Here is a 23582-nt window from a genome sequence, read left to right as displayed (position 1 = left end):
AACACAACCTTACTATGTGGACTGTACTCCCTAATATGATCCTCCTTCAAGAAGGTAGCATTCATAGAAACAAACATTCTGTTGTCCAACAGATCATAAAAGTAACCCATTTGTGTACCTTTGGGGTAGCCTACAAAGAGGCACAACCACGACTGTGGTTCCAATTTCTTTGAATTTGCCTCAAGCACATGTGATGGGCAACCCCATAAGCGGAAGTGACGTAAACTAGCTTTACACCCATTTCACAACTCCAAAGGTGTTTTCATAACAATCTTGGAAGGAACACAGTTGAGTATATACACTGCAGTCTCCACGGAAAAACCCCAAAAAAGTCCGATAGGGAAGCGTACTCATCATCGAACGAACCATGTCCAACAAGGTTTTGTTTCTCCTCTCCACTACACCATTCTGTTGAGGTGTACCCGACGCTGATAGTTGGGAAACAATTCCATATTCTATCAAATAGTCCTAGAACCCCGAATCCAAAAGCTCTCCACCTTGATCCGATCGAAGTGTCTTAATCCGACTATCCAATGCATTTTCAACTTCAGCCTTGAACTCTCTGAACTTTTCAAAGGAATAAAACTTCCATTGCATCAAATAAACATATCCATACCTAGAGTAATCATCAGTAAAACTGATAAAATACGCATAGCCTCCCCTGGCGTGCACATTCATAGGACCATAGAGGTTAGAATGCACTAACTTTAGAGGCTCTTTGGCTCGATAACCTTTTCCAAAAAAAAGGCCTTTTACTCATCTTACCCTTAAAGCAAGATTCGCACACCGATAAAGAATTTTCTTCTAACTCGCTTAGAAGGTCATTCTTTACCAACCTCTCAATCTTATTGAGATTGATGTGCCCTAATCGAAAGTGCCAAAGTTGGGCATTTTCTTTTTGGAGAAACACGTTGACGTTTATTTTGAGTTACGACAGTTTGAAACATCTCTTTATTATGGAGGGAACTCAATGCTAACGGCCTTAGCACATACAAGTTATTTTCCAGTTTTGCTATACAAATTTCTACTCCACTTTTATAAATAAACACTTTATCCACATTAAAATCAAGAGTATATTTACATTGTAACAAACACTTTACAGAAATTAAGTTCCTCTTCAACTGAGGAATACAAATACATCTTGTAAAATAAGAAATTTATTATGTAAAGTCAATTGTACTCCTCCCACTTCCACAGTTGAGATGACGTGTCGGTGTCTACACGCATCGTCATCTCACCAGTCTCCAGCTGTTGCCAGAATCTAATCCCTTGAAAAGAAGAACAAACATGATTATTGGCACCCAAATCAACAATCCAGGGAGAATCATCATTCTCCACTAAACAAGTTTCTAACACCAGTAAATCACATTTATCTTTGTTCGTCTTGGTCATAGCCTTGGCTGCCTTCTTTTTCTTCAACCAACGAGGACAAATCCTCTTCCAGTGTCCATCTTGGTTGCAGTGAAAACACTTTTCCTAGTCAACCGGTGCCAGATGCCTATTCCGCTGGGCGACAGGTGGTTAATTAGCAGGAGCCTTCCCCTTCCCCTTACCACCCTTCTTCTTCTTCTTCCACTTTCCAGTGTTAAAAGTAGAAGGTGCAAATTCGTTCCTAAGGTCGAACCTCGATGGAACTGCTTTGAAGGCGAGGCAACATTTCCCTCACCTCCCTTCTTCTCTTTACTTTTCAGTAAAGATTTGTATGTCTACAACTTATCGAAGAGAGTTATAAGGGTATAGTCCACTTTGTTAAGAATCGCATTACTAACAAAGTGGAAGAAGCTTTACAGCAATGAATGTAAGATTATGCTAACCTAACTGCCCTCATGGATCCTAGACCCATTCATCTCCACCACATTGAAGTGGAGCATCATGTTAAGGACGTGTTCACGAACAAAGGTGCCTTGCTCCATTTTGGTGTTGAAGATGTATTTCAGAGCCTCATGCTTGAGTTATCTAAACAGTTATTCGAACATCCCCTGTACGGACTCCATGATCTCATGCGCTAAGACTATGAGCTCATGCTTCTTGGCAAACACGTGGCTCAGACTGGCCAAAATATAGGCTCGAGCCTTCTCATTCGCCCGTGTCCAATGCTTGTACGCCTCCCGAACATTTCGAGCGGCGTTAGGAGCTGGAATAGGAGAACGCTCCTCCGTAAGGGCAAACATGAGATCCTCGATGATTGGTATTATCGTGATCATATGTTTACAACTAGCGTAATTGTCGTCAGTCAACTTATCGGTGCTAAGCAAAGCAATTGTGGCTGTAGCCATTTTTAAAACCATTGCTAAAAAACTTATGAGTCTTTTGCTAAACCACATTTTAACACCAATTAGTTTTAGCAAAATAGTTTCCAAGTACTCTAAGTGATAAGACTTCTATTTTGCAATGATGCCCCAGCGAAGTAGGACAAACGTCACTGGTGGGCTGATCAGATGCCCCTTCACTGGGATGAGACACTCTCAACCATTAGGCAGAACCAACTCTTGGAACTAAACCTAACAATCACCATTTGTTTGGTTCAGAACTGTTAGCCCTTAACAATTCCATGTAAATGTAACCCTTCGTTTTCGGCCCCAGAGTCCCGCTTTAATGCTCTACCCATAGAGAAAAAACAGATTATGACAAGAGACTAAGTAACCTTATCCTATACAGGAGATCAAATAAAGAAACGTACAAAACTTCCATCCTATAGGAGGACACTCCCAGAGTGCCTGGAGGCAATACACAAAAACTTTATCCAACCTAACAAGAGAGACAGTGGGATATGCTGTCGCACGACCCGCTCCCACTTACTATGAACATTCTCTCCATCCACCTTGATATTGACCTACCCAAACACCATCCTTTAGGGGGACACTCCCAAGGTGCCACGAGGCCGAGGATAGATCTCACAGTGTGGACAATAAAGGTAGAAATGCGAGAAGTTTAAATAAAGCATCAGATGCCCCAAGTACCTCCCACTAAATGTTCTACCTAGGGATTCATTAACTTAGACCATCCGACTACTAATTTTAATCTAAGTGAGTTTAATCTGCTAAAAACAGCTCTTGTCTTTGAAATTAAACAAGTTCAAGTAGTCACATTAAACTCTTTAATGCATTTTCCTTAACCATACATGCATGCATCAAATCTATCTAATTCACCTTTCCAGGTAGGTTCCCAGATAGGAGTGTTCCGTTTCCATCACCTTAAATATCCTAGCCTAGACAGAACCTGTCTTAGACAAAAGATCCCTTATAGATAGATTTGCAATACTTTAACCTTTTATTAGTCAATTTAGTCCTATTAAACTGATTAAAAGATTAAAGCCTAAGGTTGCTAATCATATTAGAACCATGATTTTACGTCTATCTCACGAAGTTTTAAAATAATTTTAAAACCACAATTCAAATCTAAGTTGGTATGCATGTCTTTCTTATAGATTTTAGTTCTAATTTCTTTATAACCATTATAAAATAAACAACTAAAACCATATTGCCACACAACTAGGTATTTATAATGCTTATAAATTTAACATATGTGTCATGCTTCATGCAATATTCGTTTATTACTATACATAACTTTTATATACACAGAATGAACCAAGCAAACATGCTCCATACACCCTTATTCTATAACATTTATAATATAAAAATGATGCATGTCAATGCTTTATGCATGCATAAATATAACTCTTATATTATTCGATGCATGAGCATGCTCTTACGTAATTTAAATTATGCTTCTCTAAATCATAACATTTATAATAAAGAGATGATGCATGACCAATGCATAATCTAAGATGGAATTTCTTCTATATGGCATACCATATGACATATAAAATAAACATACATCCTATGTACATTTATAAGGATTAATGGACCGGGATGAACCACCTCAAAATCGGAAAGAAAAACTCAATCTGATACATTTTCCATTGAGCAAACCGGTTTATAGGCGAACTGGGTCTTGAACCGCTGAGCGAAGCTCCCCATCCTTTAGTAAACGTGGCTGGGTAAACGATCGTTTAGCGACGATCGAGTACCAATAACTATGCAATGAAGCATGAGGTACACAATCGTTTAGCGCACAAGACAAAACACGCGAGTTCTAAACGATCGTTTAGACGACAACGTAGCTGTGAAGCCCAATCGTCTAGAAAATCACTTAACAAGCGATAGGTAAACGATTTACTCTACAATCATATAGTCAGTAACTAAGTGATGAAGCTTGCTGAGCTACGATCGTCTAGTGCACGTACGTTAACTAGCTCCCGAGTATCTGATACTCTACGATCATTTACCCCATCGTTTACTCGACCCAACAACGCATGGTCGTCTTTATCCTTGAAGAACAGCAACCCTTGCTAAGAAGCTTCTTAATAAACAACTCACAGACTCAAACTCTTTGAAATTATAGACTCGATAGCAGTTAATATGCCCAAAAACACAGGGGCCCTTACAATTAACTTCAAATGTAAAAGAATTTAAACAATCCAAAGGCTTCATCCCAGAAACTCCATTAATCCCACATCCACAAACTATTTAACGCTTAAACAGAGAGTAGACATGATTTTACCTGACGAGAAAGTAAATGCAATTCTTTGCATAAATGAATTTGGAATATTATAACCTGACTCTGATACCAATTGAAGGAACTCTTATACAAGAGTACCTCTGAGCGAAAGCGAATCATTCCAAACTCATTGTGACAAAATTACCGCATTTACATTCTAACAGAACAGATATGCATTTAACAACTAATTAAAGGCATGCTTTTAACAATTAAACAATAAGAGGACGAAATACGTACAAGTTGAAGAACACTTCTCCACTAAAAAACTCGTTCTCTCTAAAGGACTGCTTCTCTCGCTCTCGCTGGAACGTCCAAGCTAGTCGTTCACCAAATTACTCCTTCGTCTACCCACGAACGACCTCCACACGAACATAGCAATGGGTATGACACCACCACTTAGAATCCTCGGTATTCTCGGTGTGAGAATCCAGAAGGTGTGGGCTCTGTTGGATTTGGTAGAGGGTATGAGGAAACGAAAATCGTATACCACGACCAAGCAAGTGGGAGAAAGCAGGGTCTATTGTATAGACAGTGCTTGATCGCTTAGAAGAAGGTACACGATCGTTTAGTAAATAGGCTACGATTGTTTAATAAACGCTCGAACGCGCGATCGTTTAGGAAAGACCTAGACGATCATTTAGCAAATCCTATGCTATCGTTTAGAAAGAAGCGTGTGAGTATATGATCGTGTAAAAACTTTGAGTTATCATGTAGGTTCTCGGTTTACTATACGATAGGTTGAATACACTCTGTGAGCAAATTATGTGATCTCTTGTAAAATGAAAACGATTTTCATTTTATTCTTTAGTTACAAAACTAAATGAAACCTCCCACTATCACACGATTACGGAGAAAATGTCAGTACAATTATCCTATAATTGTCCAATTAAAATTAATAATGGTTTAATATCACATATAAACCATAGTGTTTTCTCCTCCACTAGATATAAATCATATTTATATTCATTTTCCTCCAAATAATGTATCTCATACATAAAGTCAATCATATCATATATAATTAACTAGTTCAATATCATATATAATTAACTAGTTCAATCATATCATATATAATTGAACACCCTCCTGTCAATTTGAACAATTCAAACTGACCCAAAAACTGATTTTCAACTTGAATCTATTGAGCTACCAAGGGGACCTTATGAACCTATGGCTCGAAGCTCTAACGATACGTGAATAGCTGACTAAACTCTTTAGCCACGAGATCCACCATCTATTAACTGCCATGCATTCCACTAAAGACCGACAACTGAACTTTTTTCACCACAGATATATTTCTGTGTCCATCAAATATAACCAATCAACAGTACGATTACCCTTCACATATGCTTGTAAGTATAGTTGGGCCAATTTACCGTTTTGCCTCTGTAGTTACGTTTAATTCCTTAAGTAACACTGATCCCTCTGAATAATACAACATAGTCCTACTATGTGTGGAAACCACTCGGGTCATGAGAAGGTGTGTGGAGCTACATCTTTCAAACCCCGAGATCAACCGTTAAGGGAACAATCTATCTACTTACCTCTATTTTGGTGGAGGAGTGAATTTCATCTTGTGTAGCTGAGTTCCTATCTCTCAAATCAGAAAAATTCCCAAAGTGGTAGGTTTGAGTCAACGATCTGGCCACTCACACCCATGTAAATCAAAGGATCACTCTCAAAGGCAGGAGTTCCCAACTCACTCAAGATTGAAGTCATGTTACCTACGGTCATCCTAATGAAGTGAAGTCTCTGTCATGAACGAAGTTATATAACGAGACGTTAAAACTTTGTGGTCCGGTCTTATACAAACTCCTTTGTATAGGATGCCTCAATTTGCATATCTCCACATGAATGATCAGGATCAGACCATCTGTAGCAAGTCACAACACTTGTAACAATTCTACAAAGTAGGCCGCATCCGTAGCATTACCAGGATAAGGTTTCCCTTCTATATCCATATACTACAGACCATTTTGGTTATCACTTTAGACATTATCCACCTGTATGTCTCCACATACATGCTTAAGTTACAAACGATAACCAGGGATTTTGGTTTATTGATTTGTGGTAAAGAAAATAAAACATCCAATGTTTATAGACAATAAGTGAAGAAAATATCATATATTATACATCACAAGCATTTATTCAAAACTGTGTTTAAGAAATATAGGACACGAGAGTTTAGGGCATCATCCCCAACACTATAAGTATCGGATAAGGTTGGGTACCTTATTCTAAAAACACTATCGAATACGACCCACTTTGTATTTAATGCAAACGATGTGATCCTGAATCTTTCATTTAGAAACATGCGAGTGGGGACATCTTATGTAAAGAGTCTGTATAAGATCAGACTGAGAAATATAAGATCAGACCAAGAAATAAGACATTCTTACTTTATAATGTTATTTATTGTTTAAGACTGACTATTTCAAAGCGATGACCTAGGTAACTTGACCTTAATCTTAAGCTAACTATGAACTCCTGTTTATTCAAGATTATTCTTAGATTTTCATGGGTGAGAGTTGGCTTAACAACGCTAGCTCAATAAGCTCCCCATTTAAGGGATAAGACCGGGTAGATAGCTGGGGACATAGGGTGCAAGACGGAATTCACACCTACCCATTTTTAGGGATAGTAGAGAGGTTGTTCCCTTAAGTATTGATTCCGAGTCCTGAATAAGAAGCCCCACCCTCTTATTAGCTTGAGAGGGACTTGGTTTAGTGAATAGATCACAAACTAATTGTTCATTAGAGGATCGATGGGACTTAAGAAACAAGATGTAATCTCAGGTGTAAAACAGCTTTTGACCCAGCTGTTATTACGAACATATGAAGGGTCGACTTATTGATTATAATTATATCGAGTGGAAAAAATATATCTACAGTGAGAGGAGTGCAACTACAGGGCTTTATTGGAGTGACCCGGTTGTTATCGAATGTAGATTAATTCAGATTCAGGAGTTTAACCAATTAATCTCGAATCATTGGAGTCCATGATCTATAGGTCCATTAGGTCCTTCTACTAGCTCACAAATGGATTAAACCTTAGAATAGCTTGATGAGTAAATTTGAAATGTTCAATTTTGAATTAAGGGAATCATTAATTATCTACGATATAATTATACGTTTAATTATCAAATTAAACAAAATTGGAGAATTAAATAATTTTTAAATATGATTTAAATATTAATGTTGTCTTTCTTATTGTAATTATTTTCCTTTAATGAAGAAACCTGGATCATTTTCATATGTTAGGTGATTCAAAAATGAGTAAAGAAGATCTATGTCTAACAGATAGTATAATTACACATACAATACTTACAAGTAAAAAATATTTTTACAAACTGACAATGCTGGAAGCAAAAGTCAATACGATGTCAGATTCTATAAATCTGATCGAAGGTTTAGGAAAAGAAAATATTATTTTGCCTAGAGGAACAAAATTTACAATTAACAATGCATTGTTCACTAGTCAATAAAGAGAAATCTTCTAAGTTTCATTGCAATACTTATCATATTGAGACTGATAGTAAGAATAATATGGAATATCTATATATCATATCTACTATCTCAAATGAAAAACTTATATTAGAAGAGTTGCCTGCTTTATCTTCTTGATTATATTATACTCATATATGGGTAATTGAAACATATGCAACAATGACCCTAAAGTTCATGAATCCAAACATATTTACAATTTGCCATGAACGATTGGGTCATCCAGGATCTATAATGATGAGAAAAATTATTGAGAATTCAAATGGACATCCATTGAAGAGCTAGAAGACTCTTCATTTTATGAATTATCATGTGATGTTTGCTCTCAAGGAAAATTGATAATTAGACCATTACAAGCTAAAGAGAGGACTGAATCACCTACATTTTTAGAATGAATTCATGGTGATATATATGGACCTATTAACCTACCAAGTGGACCATTTAGATTTTTTATGGTATTAATAGATGCATCCAATATATGATCACACGTGTGCTTGTTATCAAGTCGAAATCTTGCATTTGCAACATTACTTGCTCAAATAGTTAGGTTAAGAGCACAATTTTTGATTATATAATTAAGAGCATTCGTATTGATAATGCTGGTGAATTTATATCTCAAGCTTTTGATAATTATTGTATGTCAATTGGGATAAGTGTTGAACATCCTATAACTCATGTTCATACACAAAATGGTTTAGCATAATCATTTATAAAACATTTGCAATTAATTGCAAGACCATTACTTATGAGAGCTAAGTTTTCTTCATCCGTCTGTTTTGCATGCAACATCACTTGTATGCATTAAACCAGTAGCTCATCATAAGTACTCACCATTTCAATTAGCTTATGGTCATAAGCCAAATATTTCCCATCTGAGAATTTTTGGATGTGCAGTATATATTCCAATTACTCCACCACAACGCACTAAGATGGGTAATCAAAGGAGGTTAGAAATAAATGTTGGATATGATTCCCATCAATTATTAAATATCTTGAACCCCTGATGGGTGATGTATTTACTGCACAATTTGCTAATTTTCATTTTAATGAGACAAATTTTCTAACATTAGGGGAGGAATTAAGAAAAGAAAAATAAATTACATGAAATGCATCGTTATTGTCTCATTTAGATCCCTGTATAGATCATTGTGAACTTGAAGTTCATAAAATAACTCATTTGAAAAATATAGCAAATCAATTACCAAATGTATTTATAGATGCAAAGAAAGTAACTAAGTCACATATATCAACTGCAAATGTTCCATAAAAAATTGATATCCCAACACAACAAGTTGTCACTAATGAGTCTAGAACACACCAGAAGCGTGGTAGACCAGTAGTCTGTATGTAAATGTTCCATAAAATAATTAATAGTGAAAAGTCTTTGCTTGAGGATGTAAATACCCATGAAAAAAATTCTCGACGTGACTATTGAGGAAGGTGAAATACCTAAAGATAATAATGAGATTTCAATAAATTATGTCATGATAGGAAAAAATTAGAATCAAACTAATGTAATTATTGACATCATTTTTACGTATAATGTTGCTCTTGATATTATATCTGAAAATGAGGATCTTGAACCAAAATTTGTTGAATAATGTCGACATAGAAAAGATTGACTTTAGTTTAAAGAAGCAATCTTGTCAGAATTAAACTCACTTTCAAAATATCAGGTTTTTGGACCAGTAGTTTGAATACCAGAAGAAGTTAAACCTGTGAGATACAAATGGGTATTTGTGAGGAAAAGAAAGTGAAAATAATGAGGTCACAAGATATAAAACAAGACTAAGTGCATAGGATTTTTCACAAACACCTGGTTTTGATTTTGAGGGGACGTATTCTCTGGTGGTGGATGTTACATTTAGATATTTAATTGGCTATGTATGAAAGTCTGGATATGCTTATCTTTTCTTTGAACATGCTTTGTTTGATAAAATGTAAAGACAAAACACGTTCTGGAGCAGAGTTACTAATAGTCATAACCAAGGTCTCCCAACTGTCCGACAAAGAACTCAACAAGAACAAAGCCTGCAATTCATATCAAAATCAATCTTCATAGTAATCAGCTTATTAATAATATCTTGAAAGTCACTCAAATGCTCAGAAATATACTTCCCGCCCTTTAATATCAAATTAACAAGTTATTTGCATAAAGAAGCTTTGTTTCACAACTCATATGGGTTGGACTCCTTAGACACATGATTGAAAATGCTAATATCAATAACCTACCTAATAGTCGCTAAAGTTTTTCTCTTTAACTTTTCCTAATCTTTTTCTTCCATTTTCTTTGATTTTGTAGGTTTAGAAATTGTGTCATTTGCTTTTGTGGTTGTTTCAATTGGATCAAATAAATCTTTGCAATATAACAAATCCTCCATCATCGGTCTCCAGATGGAATAATTAATTAATGTCAAATTTAACATTGAATTAACCTTTAGTTTCTAATAAACATAATAAGAATGATTAAATTAAAATCTGCTTTGATACGAACTAATAGGACCCAAATAATATAACAACAACCCACTAGGATCTCCTCCAAAACAATCAATCAAATAATTGTTCTCCAATGCACTACAAATAATAGACAGTAATAGACCACGAAATTCTGGAAGACTAAAAACAGAGAGCACACACGAATTATACGTGGAAAACCTCTTCGATATTAACAGTAAAAACCATGGGACTTATGAGGAGTCCACCCTTGTAAACTTCCCTTACTATGATAAAATTGAGAGAAAAAAGAACTCAAATCAGTCATACAAAGGTTCACTACCCGCCAATACTTTCATACATAAAAGATGAACACTTGAGAGATAAAAAGAATGAAAATCACCCAGTTTTACAAATTATGTTTGACATTGATTACAAACAAACCAGAGCTACAAACAACGATCAAACCGCTCAAAACGGACCCTATATATCCCGAACATGCTGGCCAAATTTTAGCACGATCCAGCGGTTCAAACTCTGACAATCAATAACTTTGTGGATGTTGTCGCTGAAAAATTGAACCGTTGTTTTCCTCTATGATTTTCTACTTCTTTTTCACACTTTTTTTCTACAAAGCGGACCCTATCCGTAGTGTCACTAGGATCAGGTATCCTACCTTAATTCTTATACTACGAACCTATTTAACCTATCACTTAAGACACGATCCACTTGTATATCACATATACATGCTTAAGTTTACATAAAAGAACCATGAAGTTTTGTTTATTGGATAAGAGTAAATACCAAAATGAAATAATAGTTATTTTAATCATAAAACAATGTGTATAATTTCAAACAACGAGATTCCGAGAGCATTAGGACACCAATCTCAATAATTAGGTCATCTCCATATCACTTAAAAGAAAACCTAGGACTTTCAAGATGGGTCAACCTAAAAATTAGTCCCAATTAAGCTCACAAAATACAAGTTTAAAATAAAGTCTTGCTTCATTGGATACCCAAAACATATTTTAGTTAAGGACTATAATGGAACAAACATGAAAGGCTTTTAAGAAATTTCTTTAAAATAATTTCCATAAAATTGATACATTTATATCTTGTCAATTAAACTATTCATAAGAATATGAAGAGGAATCGTCATAATAATTTTGGAAAAAAAACATAACTTATTGATCTTCATCAATTAATATCTAAATTTGCCGCGATATATATTAAAAGAAATGGTAAGTGATTAAATTATTTTTCATATACAAGCTTCACAATGATTATATATAAAGGGTTAATCGTCTGCAGGATCAAAATGAAACACAAACAAAATCGAAGTTCAAAGCCAAAAATGAAAGCTATGGATAGTGTTTGTGTGATTTTGCTATTTGTTTTTGTATCAACATGTAATGTCAAAACTTGTTTAGCAGCATATTCCAAGAAAGACCAATTTCCAGGAGCAACTTACAAAGTGACCATTCTTAACTATCAGAAAGATGCAACTCTAACGGTTCATTGCAAGTCCAAAGACAACGATTTAGGTAATTGTTCAAATTCTTCAACAATATGTTAGTGATGAATTTTTTAAGTTGTGTTCATGTTAAAAAAAAATAGTATTTAATTATTTGGTTAAATTACAAATCACCTAATAAAAATTATTATTCTCGAAAGTCCCACTAAAATAGTTGAGAAAGAAATTATAACATAGTTCTTCCAAAATAAGTACAGAAAATAGTGAAAGATGAGAAGATGAAAGATACTCATATTAATGAAAAACTCTTACTATCCATTTAGTTTCACCATTTCTCTTGTCATATTACATTAATACATGTATCTTAGTTTGAGATTTTAACTCATACAACTTCAAAGTTAACGGTAGAAATTGTTTTTTTCCCCCTTTTTCTTTATATTGAAAATTTGAAGATCCCCATCCTAACCTAAAAATTCTTCAATAGGTGTGCATGTCCTTAACTTTAAAGGCCAATATGATTGGCAATTCAAGGAGAATTTATTGCAGACAACATTGTTTTGGTGCAATTTCGATAGTAGCAAATATGGACATGCTTCGTTCGAGGTCTTCTGGCCAGAAAATGGAACATGGCTTTCTGATCGATGCAACGATAGAAACTGTATTTGGATTGCTGATGAAAAGGGTTTTTCCTTATTTAATATTGTTCAACAAAACTACGAGTTCCTGCATCCATGGACACCTGGTAGTTAAGCCTTAGAGGAGAGCAATACTTTGGTGCATTCTAACTCCAATACAATCACATAGCAAAAAATAAATAAATAAAAAATATTGTTTAAAAAAGAAAAAAATTGTCATATGAAAACAGTTAATTGAACATTTGGGTGGTTGTACCTCGAATGCATTCAAGTATTTTCTATAAGAGATAAGAAAACCATACTTTTGATTTAATTTTTCTTCACTCCACATGTATTTTTTTCTTTAGGTTTTCCTTTGTGCCTTTTTTTTATACTACTATAATGAAAGCAAGAATAAAATGTGTGGGTAAGAAGTTCTTCTCAACTATATGGAAATCTTTAGTTCGAAAGGCCTGTGGATGTGTCAATATATACAAAAATGTTATAGTTGATATCAAGTTTAGAGTATTGACACCTACGCCATATGTCAACCTAAACAATAAAATATTAATTCAAGCCTCAATTTTATAGAAATATCAATAAAATGCGAAGGTTTATGGGAGGATATTTTTAAAAAAATTATAAACATGCAAAATTTATTTCAAATATCTAAACTAATGTATAAGTAGTAGCTCTTTTCTAAATAAGTTAAGAAGTTTTATCATTAAATTTAGAAATTTGTAACGGATGGCAAATCTAAAATATATAATTAGGAGCATATCTTAAACATATGACAAATCGTAGATATGGAAAAATTCTCAAATTTGAACTTTCGTTTATTGCATATTCCAATTTTTTCCTTTTAATAAACTCATGATTTTGGTATTTTAGTCAACTAATATACCATATTTAAAGTATATCAGTTGTGTATTTTTCTCCATTGATTTGTGTACTTTTTATTTTTTTATTTTTTTTGTAGCAATATGAGTTTTTACTCACTTTAATTTTTGTATTTTCTACATTTTTTATCTCTTTTTGTATTTTTTTTTTCTTCTTAAATGATATTGTTTCTTCCATTTTAAGTACAAATGTACAATACAACGGGGAGATTTAACCTAAAACTCACTAAAATTTAGTTTAGTATACTGATCATATTGACAATTTGGTGTGTTTGGAATAACTAGAGAGAAAAGTGTTTTTCAAAAAAATTATTTTTGTGATTTTTTTAACACTTAAATAAATAGTCATTTTTCATCGTGTATCAAGAGAATGTCAAGTATATCAAGTGTTTATCAATAGTGTATCAAGTGTGTATCTGCAGTGTGAACATCAACAATGTATCAAATATATAAGTGTATCAACTGTATTAGGTGTATCAAGTGTATCACGCGGGTTGAGCTTGTTTTTTGCTATTTTTACAAAAGTAATAAGTTTGAACTATGGACCTAATTTTGTAAACATATTTTACCAAATTTGCAAGAGTACTTAATATTTTATATGTTTTTCCATGGAAAACATAATTAAATTTAATAAAAAGAGAATTTTAACTAAATAAAATATTTATATTAATTAATTAGAGGCCATTAAAAGTAATTATTAAATTTATATAGATATTGACTAGAAATTAATTAATGAGAAAAAAAATCCTTTGAGGGCGACAAAAAAATCATGTAGTTAATAAGATACTTTCATCCTTTGATAATACTTTTTGATAGACTTATGCCAAAATGAATATAACTTAACTGGTATCAAGTATTCTACTGTTCTTCCATAGAAGTAAGATTATCGATCCTAATCCATAATGCAAGGTCCAGATCCATATATCCGATAATGTAAGATTATCAAGAATTCAACTTTTGATAGATTATGGGTCCTTAATGCAAGGTCCAGATCCATATACTCGAGAAGTATCTCTAGGTTTTCTTTCTAAGTCTAGGTTTTCGTTCTACATATTGATTAATGAAATTTAACTTAAATCGACAAAATTGGATTCACAAAATTATCAATTAAAATTAAAACTTATATTACAGAATTATCAATTAGAAATCTTGATTTGAATTCACTAAATTATCAAAATCAAGAACCAAGAAAACCACCTACAAGAAATTCAGTCAAATTATTCTTTAAGAAAATTGTAATGGACCAATATCCACTACTGGCGAGACCTTCATTGAGCAATTGAAAAACTATGGTCAACAACGCCTGCAGTGCCAACTGAATGCAAGTCACCGCTAACACAGATGGTGCACCTACCGCCGGCAAGACCTTTCGATTGTATGTTGCCGGCGTGAACTTTATTCGCATCGAGGATTTCGACCCTCTTTTTTTTTAATTCTTTAAATAATCTTTAATCTTTAACCAAAACCAAAATTAAATCAAAATTCCAATGAAAAATAAAATTAAACCAACAATCCAACATGAAATTCATGCTACGATACCAATTGTTAGCATAATTACTTTATATCTATATTCAATAAATAAACCGTATGATCAAATTATCAAGAATATATATGTACAGGATTCCAATGAAGGATTAACGACGGCTTTAAAGGTGGCTATTATCTTCCTCAGCCAAAACTCTTAATGTCTTTAGTGGGATATTTTTTTTCTAGATGTGGGTTTTTTGTCTAGATGGGATTCAAGAAAGACTGACGACCACTAGAAGAAATGTTGGCTTTAATGTCGGTTTTAAACCGACATTAAAGATAGTGTTATTAAAGCCCTTTAATGTTGGTTGCCTTTAATGTCGGTTTTAAACCGATATTAAAGGGATTCAATAACACAGCCTTCAATGTCGGTTGCAACTGACATTAAAGACCTTCAGTGAAATTTTCAACCGACATTAAAGCCTCTATTTTTTTTTTAATTATTAACCGACATTGAAGCTCGAATCTGTCCGCTTTTTTTAAATTCCGTTGCCAAATCCATTTTTTGGTCAAAAAGTATACATGACACATCATCATTGAACGTTGTGGCTATGACATATTATTCATGTATGGATTGTAAACCTATTACATTTAATCCACAAATCTGCTATAAAATTATAATTTAAAAGGCTGTACAATAATTCAGGTATTGAAAACACAAATTACAAGTAATACAAACATTATGATTTTACAAACATTATAAGATTACTGTCTCTCTCCACTTGGTAAGTATAGATCCCTTCATAATTCTTCTTGAACCAACCCTAGCTTCAGCAATGTCTGGTTATAGGCATCTTTGTCTGACCACTGTTGTTCAAAGAATCACAAACAAAAAAGGTTTAAGACAAAGGATTGAAAGTGAAAATGTGATAAGAATTCATATTCAACTAACCGTGTTTATTGGGAATATGCATAAATGGTACATTCAAGGCAAAATTCTTGTAGTGAATGTGTTGGATCTAAAGTTCCCCAAGAAAAAGCATAAAGAGGTTGTGATACCAAATATTTACTCTTTTGTTGCATCTGCAAAACAAGAAAACTCAATAGTTGAATAAATGAGAGAATCTTCTTTTTCAAGATCTTGAAGAAGAGAAGCTTGGTTAGCTAGATATGAGATACGAAGACGATGGAAAATTTTCGGCAGCATAATGATGCTACCACAACAAAACCAAAAATTTACCTTGAACCTATTCAAAGAAACACACTCCCAAAAATATTTCACAACCACTTGTTCTCAACAAAACTATCAGAATTCCTAAAAAATGAATATTCAAGAACACATACATCAATAAGAAAATTTAGCTCACAATATATTTCAAACCTCAAAAGTTATCACAAAGACTACCATAGTGCATGACTAACCCACAAACTACCATAGTGCGACCTACAAACTCGAGCATCTTGAATCAAATCTAAACTACAAATAAATAGTACCATGAGTCATAAACGGGTGTTACATTCTAATCCAATATGGTCCAAAGAGAAATAAGCACACTATAACTTCTCAAACAGGAATTTTCATATCATTAGAGTCAATTGAAAAAACTACAAGCATTCAAAAATGCACTTACCAGGAACAATTTTCACCTGAATCCCTTGTTGTTGCAAGAAATTGATCTTCTTCCCACCCCTTCCAAACACCTAAAAAATACACAAACAAAAAAGATTTAAGACAAAAGATTGAAAGTGAAAATGTTATCAAAATTCATATTCAACTAACCGTGTTTATTGGGAATGTGCATAAATGGTACATTCAAGGCAAAATTCTTGTAGTGATGCTTATCGAATGATCAAATAATTTAAATCGAATATTAGAATGATGCTTATGAAATCTTAATATGAAAAAGTTACTAATGTAATAAAAATACCGATTCTGTTACAGAGCTAGATACTAACTATTTAAATCGGATGTTAAAGAATGTTAGTAGAGCAAATTCATCATAAATTCATACTTGTAATGATTTTTAGCTATATGCTAACCTAGCGTTTTCACATTTATTCTAGAATTTCTGGGACATTTTAAAAATTGAACTGAAATTTAAATATTCAACAAGAATTTCAGGAATATACACATAGATAACCGTATAATAAGTTCAAATCTACATATGAGAATGATGGTTACAAAGTTATAACCTTCGATGAAAGTTCCACGCTTAGTGAATGAATCTGTGCTCCTAAACCCAATGTTAATATTACACAACAAGCGCTTAAGACACTTGTTAAAGTGTACTCGTTTGGTTCCACACCATCCGAGAGCATCTCGGCAAAGAAACTTCGACTCCGAGCTGCTTGACCATTATCACAACAGGAAGATACAACTGAAGTCCATGAAATCATATTCTTTTTCTTAATTTTCTTTAAGGCTCTTATTGCAAATTTCAAGCTTCTAGACTTAAAGTAAAAGTTCGAAAGGGAGTTGCCACATTTGCATCACAGGGATTTATGGGCTCATGACTGCTGTACGTCACCAAATATTTCTCACCAAGAGAAAAATAAATTAACTTAACCTACATTTTATGTATTAAAAGCTTAAGGCCTTTGGGACGTTAGCAAGCACTGTCAAAAGGTCTGAAGCGAAAAACAATAACAAACCTGTTGATGGGCAAAGCGCATCAGACGGTTAAAGGTACCTACTCCACCCTAAACTGCAGCACCCCGTCGGTTAATTGTTACTAAGTAAGTCCCCAATGAGGAACACTGAACAAAACTCTCGGTCCAAAACTATAAAAGAAAATTATTTAATTAAGATAGGGTTAACAACCCAAGAGCAAAGATGCCTAAATTCTATTAATATTATATCGATATCCCAACATCAACCAAAAAAATCTGACCAGGAGAAAGTAGCAACTTTAGATATAAAAACAAGTCCAATACTCAAGACAGGCTAATGGATACTCACTTGACGCTTGTAAACAAGCTCAGGCTTCAAATGTCTAGCATCATTCCAGAAAACCTCGGTATTGGAATCATATCAGATAACAAACTGATCCCGTGCTTTTTCAACAGTTAGCCACTGTTGAAAATTCTCCTGAAATGTTCAGAAGTAAATAGCAATTAGCATCATACTTTCACGACAGCACAATTTGATCCATAAAATGACATTCTCCCATAGTTCTTTTTCCCCATGGAAAATATTCAGCTAAGCACAGCTCCTAGATAACCTTCAAATGATCCATAAAACCCCCACCTTTCCTCAAGAAAACATATCATAAGAAGCAGTAGAGAAGCAAAATCAAGTAATGTTGTAGATAGTTTACCGCAGGAGTATATAGGCTAAGGAGGGGCCCGCTCATCTGGGACTTTCATAAATCTGTCGAAGTCCTCATACATGTTAACTATGAAAATATGAGCTCTATCCAACTTGTACCCATCAGTCTTCTCTTTAGCAAGCTTAGCCTCCTACAATATGACTAAAATTAAATGAGATACTCAATTCATGGATCAGAACTATAGTATTACACACAAGACAAATGAGATTACACACGCACACGAAAAAAAGAACGTACAACAAAAAACCTGGAAGCATAGTCGTGTGCAAAAACAACTATAGTAACAAAACGTATAGGAACAGAATCCCTATGAAGGTAAACATACTCTTGAATGAAACGATGTCTAGTGTAATCCAAAATATCATATTATCATATAGTGCACGCTTTCTGAACACTAGAAAGTTTCCATTTCAAGATCATTCTAACAAGGAATATTTACGATGTACCACTAATGTTGTGCCAATATATTATTGGTATGCAAAGACATCAAGAGATTAGGAAATAATCATAACAAGTTAAGTCAAACAAGTCATTAATTCATGAACATCAAACTACCTCTATAGTATTTATATTCCATCGATGAATTCCACCCACAGTGCGTCAAAAAGCATCCAACAGATTCATGCGATAAAACCCGCTCTTGTGAGCTCCATTGCACTATTTTCCCCCTTTCCCATGTTTTTCCAGAACCTCTGCTGGAAAAATATGGCGTTTTAGATTGAAAAATTCAAACGGTGGTTTCAAGAACCATAAAAATGAGAACCCTGAATTGCAAAGCCCATAAGCAATCTCATCGATTTGCTCTTGTTTCAAGTAAACGATGCTTCCAAATGAAACGTAGACGACGGATTGTGGGGGCTTTAAGTTTAGCCACTCCATACAATCCTCTGGTTTTAGGCAGTCAATAGAGATCTCTGTTTAAATATATTGGAGGGGGGGTGGGGGAAGAACTGACGATTATAAGAAGAGTATAGAGATGCTAGCGTTAAATGGAGAAACCAATCAGCGAGGGCCAGATGCAGGATGCTGCACTGAGAGGGTCGGCTGATACTTCGACAGCTAAGAGTGCAGCATTCGGCGGTAGTCGATGAGATGGTGTCGACCAAGAATGGCGAGCGGCGTGGCGAGGTGCAATGGCTGGTAATGGGAGGGAGGAGGTGGCTGATGGGGAAAATAGGGTTTCGCGTGGGTTGTTGAAGGAAAAAGAAATTTTTTTTTTTTTTTTTTGGGGGGGGGTGAAGCGAGAAATGAAAAAAAATGGGGGGGGGAATGAGTTTTGTTATTTTTTTTTTTAAAAAAAAAGAAAATCGGATCTTTAATGTCGGTTTTAAATCGACATTAAAGGTATACCTACAATGTCAGTTTAAAACCAACATTAAATATCCGCTTTTAAAAAAAAAAAAAAAAAAACAAAACCAATATTATACATTTGGTTTCACTTTTTCCAACTGACATTAAAGCCCAAAATTCTTGTAATGGACTTAGTATTTTAGTAAATTGGGGTCATAGCCCTAAGGTCTCTCGATATAAGTTCAATTAGGATTCCAATTAAATCCTTCTCAACTAGGAATGAGTTTATACTCATTAATTTCATACTCAAGGAATATAAGGCCTTAATTAATAGGTCACATAATAGAGCCCAATGTGATAAAATATTAATAGGATATTTGTAATACATACTAGAATAAGAGAAAAAAGTCTAAAAATATATTATTTTTAAAATATTTGTAAATATGGATGTTAACTAGTAAATCTTTGATTTTTTTTTTTTTTTAATTTCTAATTTTGTCATCCCTTGTCTTATCTTGTTGTACACATTTTTTTAATATTTTTATTTTCTTTCTCTTCTTTGATTTTTTCTTTTTCCCTTCTTTTTTCATTTTTTCATTTTATTTCTTTCTCAATTTTTGTTTCTTCCTTTTTTTTATTTTATTCTTTCCTTTATCCGATTTTTGTTTCTTTCCTTTATTTTTTATTTTCTTTCATTTCCTTCTTTTTTCCTTTCTTTTTATTTACTTTACTTTTTATTTTCTTTCATTTCTTTCTTTTTTCCTTTCTATTTTTCTATTTTATTTTAAATTTCTTTTATTTCTTCAATTTTTGCTTATTTCTTTTATTTTTATTTTCTTTCTTCATTTCTTGCTTATTCTTTTTTTTTATTTTTATTTTCTTCCTTTTCTCCGATTTTTGCTTCTTTTCTTATCTTTTTTTTATTATTTTATTTTCTTTTCTTTCTTCAATTTTTTGCTTCTTCCTTTTTTTTTTTTTTTTTTTAGTTTTTCTTTCATTTATCCAGTTTTTTGCTTCTTTTTTTCTATTTACTTTTCTTTCCTTTTTTTAGTTTCTGCTTCTTCTCTTTCTCTTATTTTAAAAATTTTTCTTTCCTTTATTTGAATTTTTTCTTCTTCCCTTTTTTTTCACAAGAATTATGAGGACAACAAATGAAATTCTATCAGTGATAGCCACTAATATTTTCTATCATTGATAGCTTAATCTTTTATTATATTTTCGTTGTTAATAGCCACTTATAAAAATCTATCATTGATTGCCAACTTACTGAATTTAATTAATAAAATTGAATCTCAAACTAAAATGTAAGTGGAATGCCTAGAAGTTATCACTAATAGCATGTTTATCAGTGGTATAAGTTATCATAAAAAAGAAAAGGGACTTATAAATGTTTGGGAATGACAAGAAAGGGGCAAAAAGGTGTTCACTGGCTATGATTGATAGAAGCTACTACTGATAGCATGTTACCAGTGATAGAAGCTAATACTAATAGTATGTTACCGACGATAGAAGCTACCCAATAGCAATTATCAGTGATAGAAACTACCACTAATAGCACGTTATCGATGATAGAGAACTATCACTAATAGCATGATATCAATGAGAATATTGATAGCATTTTATTAGTGAAATTATCAGTGAAAGAAGCTATTATTGATAACCACAATATGAGTGATGTTAGTGATATCAGTGATAAAACTTAGGTGATATCTATATATCGAGTTTTTTTCAAAGGTGCTAACCAGTTATAGAAGTCTATCATTGATAGCCTTAAGTATTAATATTTCAAGGTTGATTTTAATTAATGAAAGTCTATCAATGATAACGACTGATAGCTGCTATCAATGATAGCCATGATAAAAGATTATTAGTGATAACTACTATGGTAATCAAAGTTGTTGGTCTTCTTTCAAAGTTGATCACTATTTATAAATCTATCATTGATAACCACTGATAGCTATAAGTAGTAATTCTTTTATCATTTTACTACATATTCTATTATTTTGGGCTTGAATTCTATGTATGCAACTAGCTCATATTAATATACATACATAGCCTATACTTTAATTAAAGGTATTATTATTTAAATACGTCTATCATAAATGTTTTTAAATTTGAATTTTTTTAAAGAAAATTTTTAGTGTTAATTTTGGATAATTTTTCACTTTTCCATTTTTTTATATTTGTTTTTTTAATATATTTTTTATGTTTAGGAAGCTCCTTTGATATTGAGAAAGAAGATGCATTTATTATGGAGAGAGAAAAACACATTTAATATGATTTTTTTTCTCATTTTCATTTAAGAGAAAAAATGCATTAATATGATTTTTTTTTCATTTTCAGTTGGAGAGAGAAAACGACATTTAATATGATTTTTTTTCTAGTTCGTTTTTCATATTCATTTTTATTATTATGTGATATATTCAATTATTTGTTGTGACTATTACGTGACATGTCGCTTGTACATATAATATATTTCATTGTTTATTTTGAAATGTTTTAACATATATATGAAATATGCTATTAAATATATTTTATATATACTCAAATATAATTGATTTCACGAAAATTTATAGAGACATTGATACTATATAAGATAAACATAGAGTTTTATCTCAAAATCAATCGACAATAGAAGTAGAAACATATATATATATATTTAAAGGTGGCGAGTTCTCAACAAAGTTTTAGAAATATGTATAAATAAAAGATAAGGTAAAAGCATATATAATGATGCTGTGGCTATATTACCTTTCATTATTATTGAATTCCAAACACATGTTTTACTTTCACAAACACACAATAACAATCAAATCATGATTGATATTGTCTTTTTTTTCTCCTACACATTAATTCTTGAGATCCTCTCCTTTGAGCTTTTCAAATTCCACATCATCGTTGAAGCTTAGTTGTTGAGTTGCAAATTTGTTATTACAGAAGCATAAATTAAGGTCCGCACATATACATTTTGGATCTTTGCAATCAGCAGTGGTGTTACATTTGATTTGTGTCAAAAGGCTTCCCTTTGTTCCCAATAAACTTAACATTATTTTTCCAAAATTTAAAGAGATTTAATTAAAACAAAAATTAATATAAAGAGGAAAAAGAATGAGATCTTTGAAATTTTACCAATGTTAGACACAACTAGCAACATCATCACAATAATGAAAGCGTTTATCACTAAAATGTAAGTAAAATGCCTAGAAATTATCATTAATAGCATGTTTATCACTAAAATGTAAGTGAAATGTCTAAAAATTATCATTAATAGCATGTTTATCAGTGGTATAAGTTATCATAAAAAGAAAAGGGACTTATAAATGTTTGAAAATGACAAAAAGGGGCAAAAAGGTGTTCACAATTTTGTTTTTGTAAATTTTTAAAATGATTTTGTTTGATGGCTATTTTCTAGCAGGACCAAAACCCATTGCCTTACCACTTGGCCACGTCCTTTTTTTGTTCCAATGAATCCTAGATAAAATTATTTCCACATTTTTTATTTATTTCCTCCATTGGTATACACAAATTATCTTATACTAATTGTCATTCCAAAGACTTCATACGCTTTATTTATTTCAAAAAGTTCTCGATGGGGGCAAGGGAAGGGATACGGGTTTTTTCTACCAATTGGGGGCCCTCCCTTCACCATTTACAATTTTGTTTTTGTAAATTTTTAAAATGATTTTGGTTGATGGCTATTTTCATTCTTCCTTAGCCTTTTTATAGGCATTGAGACTTTGAATTAGTTTATATTGTTTGCCAAACTTTAATATCTAATTTATGGGTTTTCTATAATTATATATAAAAAAGTTAATTCATTTCATTAAAAATAGTAAAAATAATAATAATAATAACAACAACAATATGGCCAAATAAGTTTAGATTCCTACAACCTTATTAGTGATGATGTAAAAAAATCCTAATTTTAGAAATATAAATATAACACATTTAATGGTATCTCATTCATTGAATATATATTGTATTTTCAAGATGAGGATAAGAATAGTTAACAA

At 32.7% G+C, this 23582-nt stretch overlaps 1 protein-coding gene across 1 annotated transcript; it reads right to left on the bottom strand.

Annotated features, from left to right (window-relative positions):
- Positions 1-1964: 1964 nt before the first annotated feature.
- LOC120078011 (uncharacterized) lies at positions 1965-2276 on the bottom strand. Its single transcript, XM_039032182.1, has one exon. It carries the CDS (start codon positions 2274-2276, stop codon positions 1965-1967), a length of 312 nt encoding a protein of 103 aa, XP_038888110.1.
- Positions 2277-23582: the final 21306 nt, after the last annotated feature.

Source organism: Benincasa hispida, chromosome 5, assembly GCF_027475165.1.
Source record: "Benincasa hispida cultivar pf3 chromosome 5, pf3_genome.v1.1, whole genome shotgun sequence".
NCBI lineage: Eukaryota > Viridiplantae > Streptophyta > Magnoliopsida > Cucurbitales > Cucurbitaceae > Benincasa > Benincasa hispida.
This window is presented reverse-complemented; position numbering and strand designations above follow the sequence as displayed.

Excerpts from the sequence above, each read along its gene's own strand:
- LOC120078011 (XM_039032182.1), bottom strand. The coding sequence starts at position 2,276 with ATGGCTACAGCCACAATTGCTTTGCTTAGCACCGATAAGTTGACTGAC.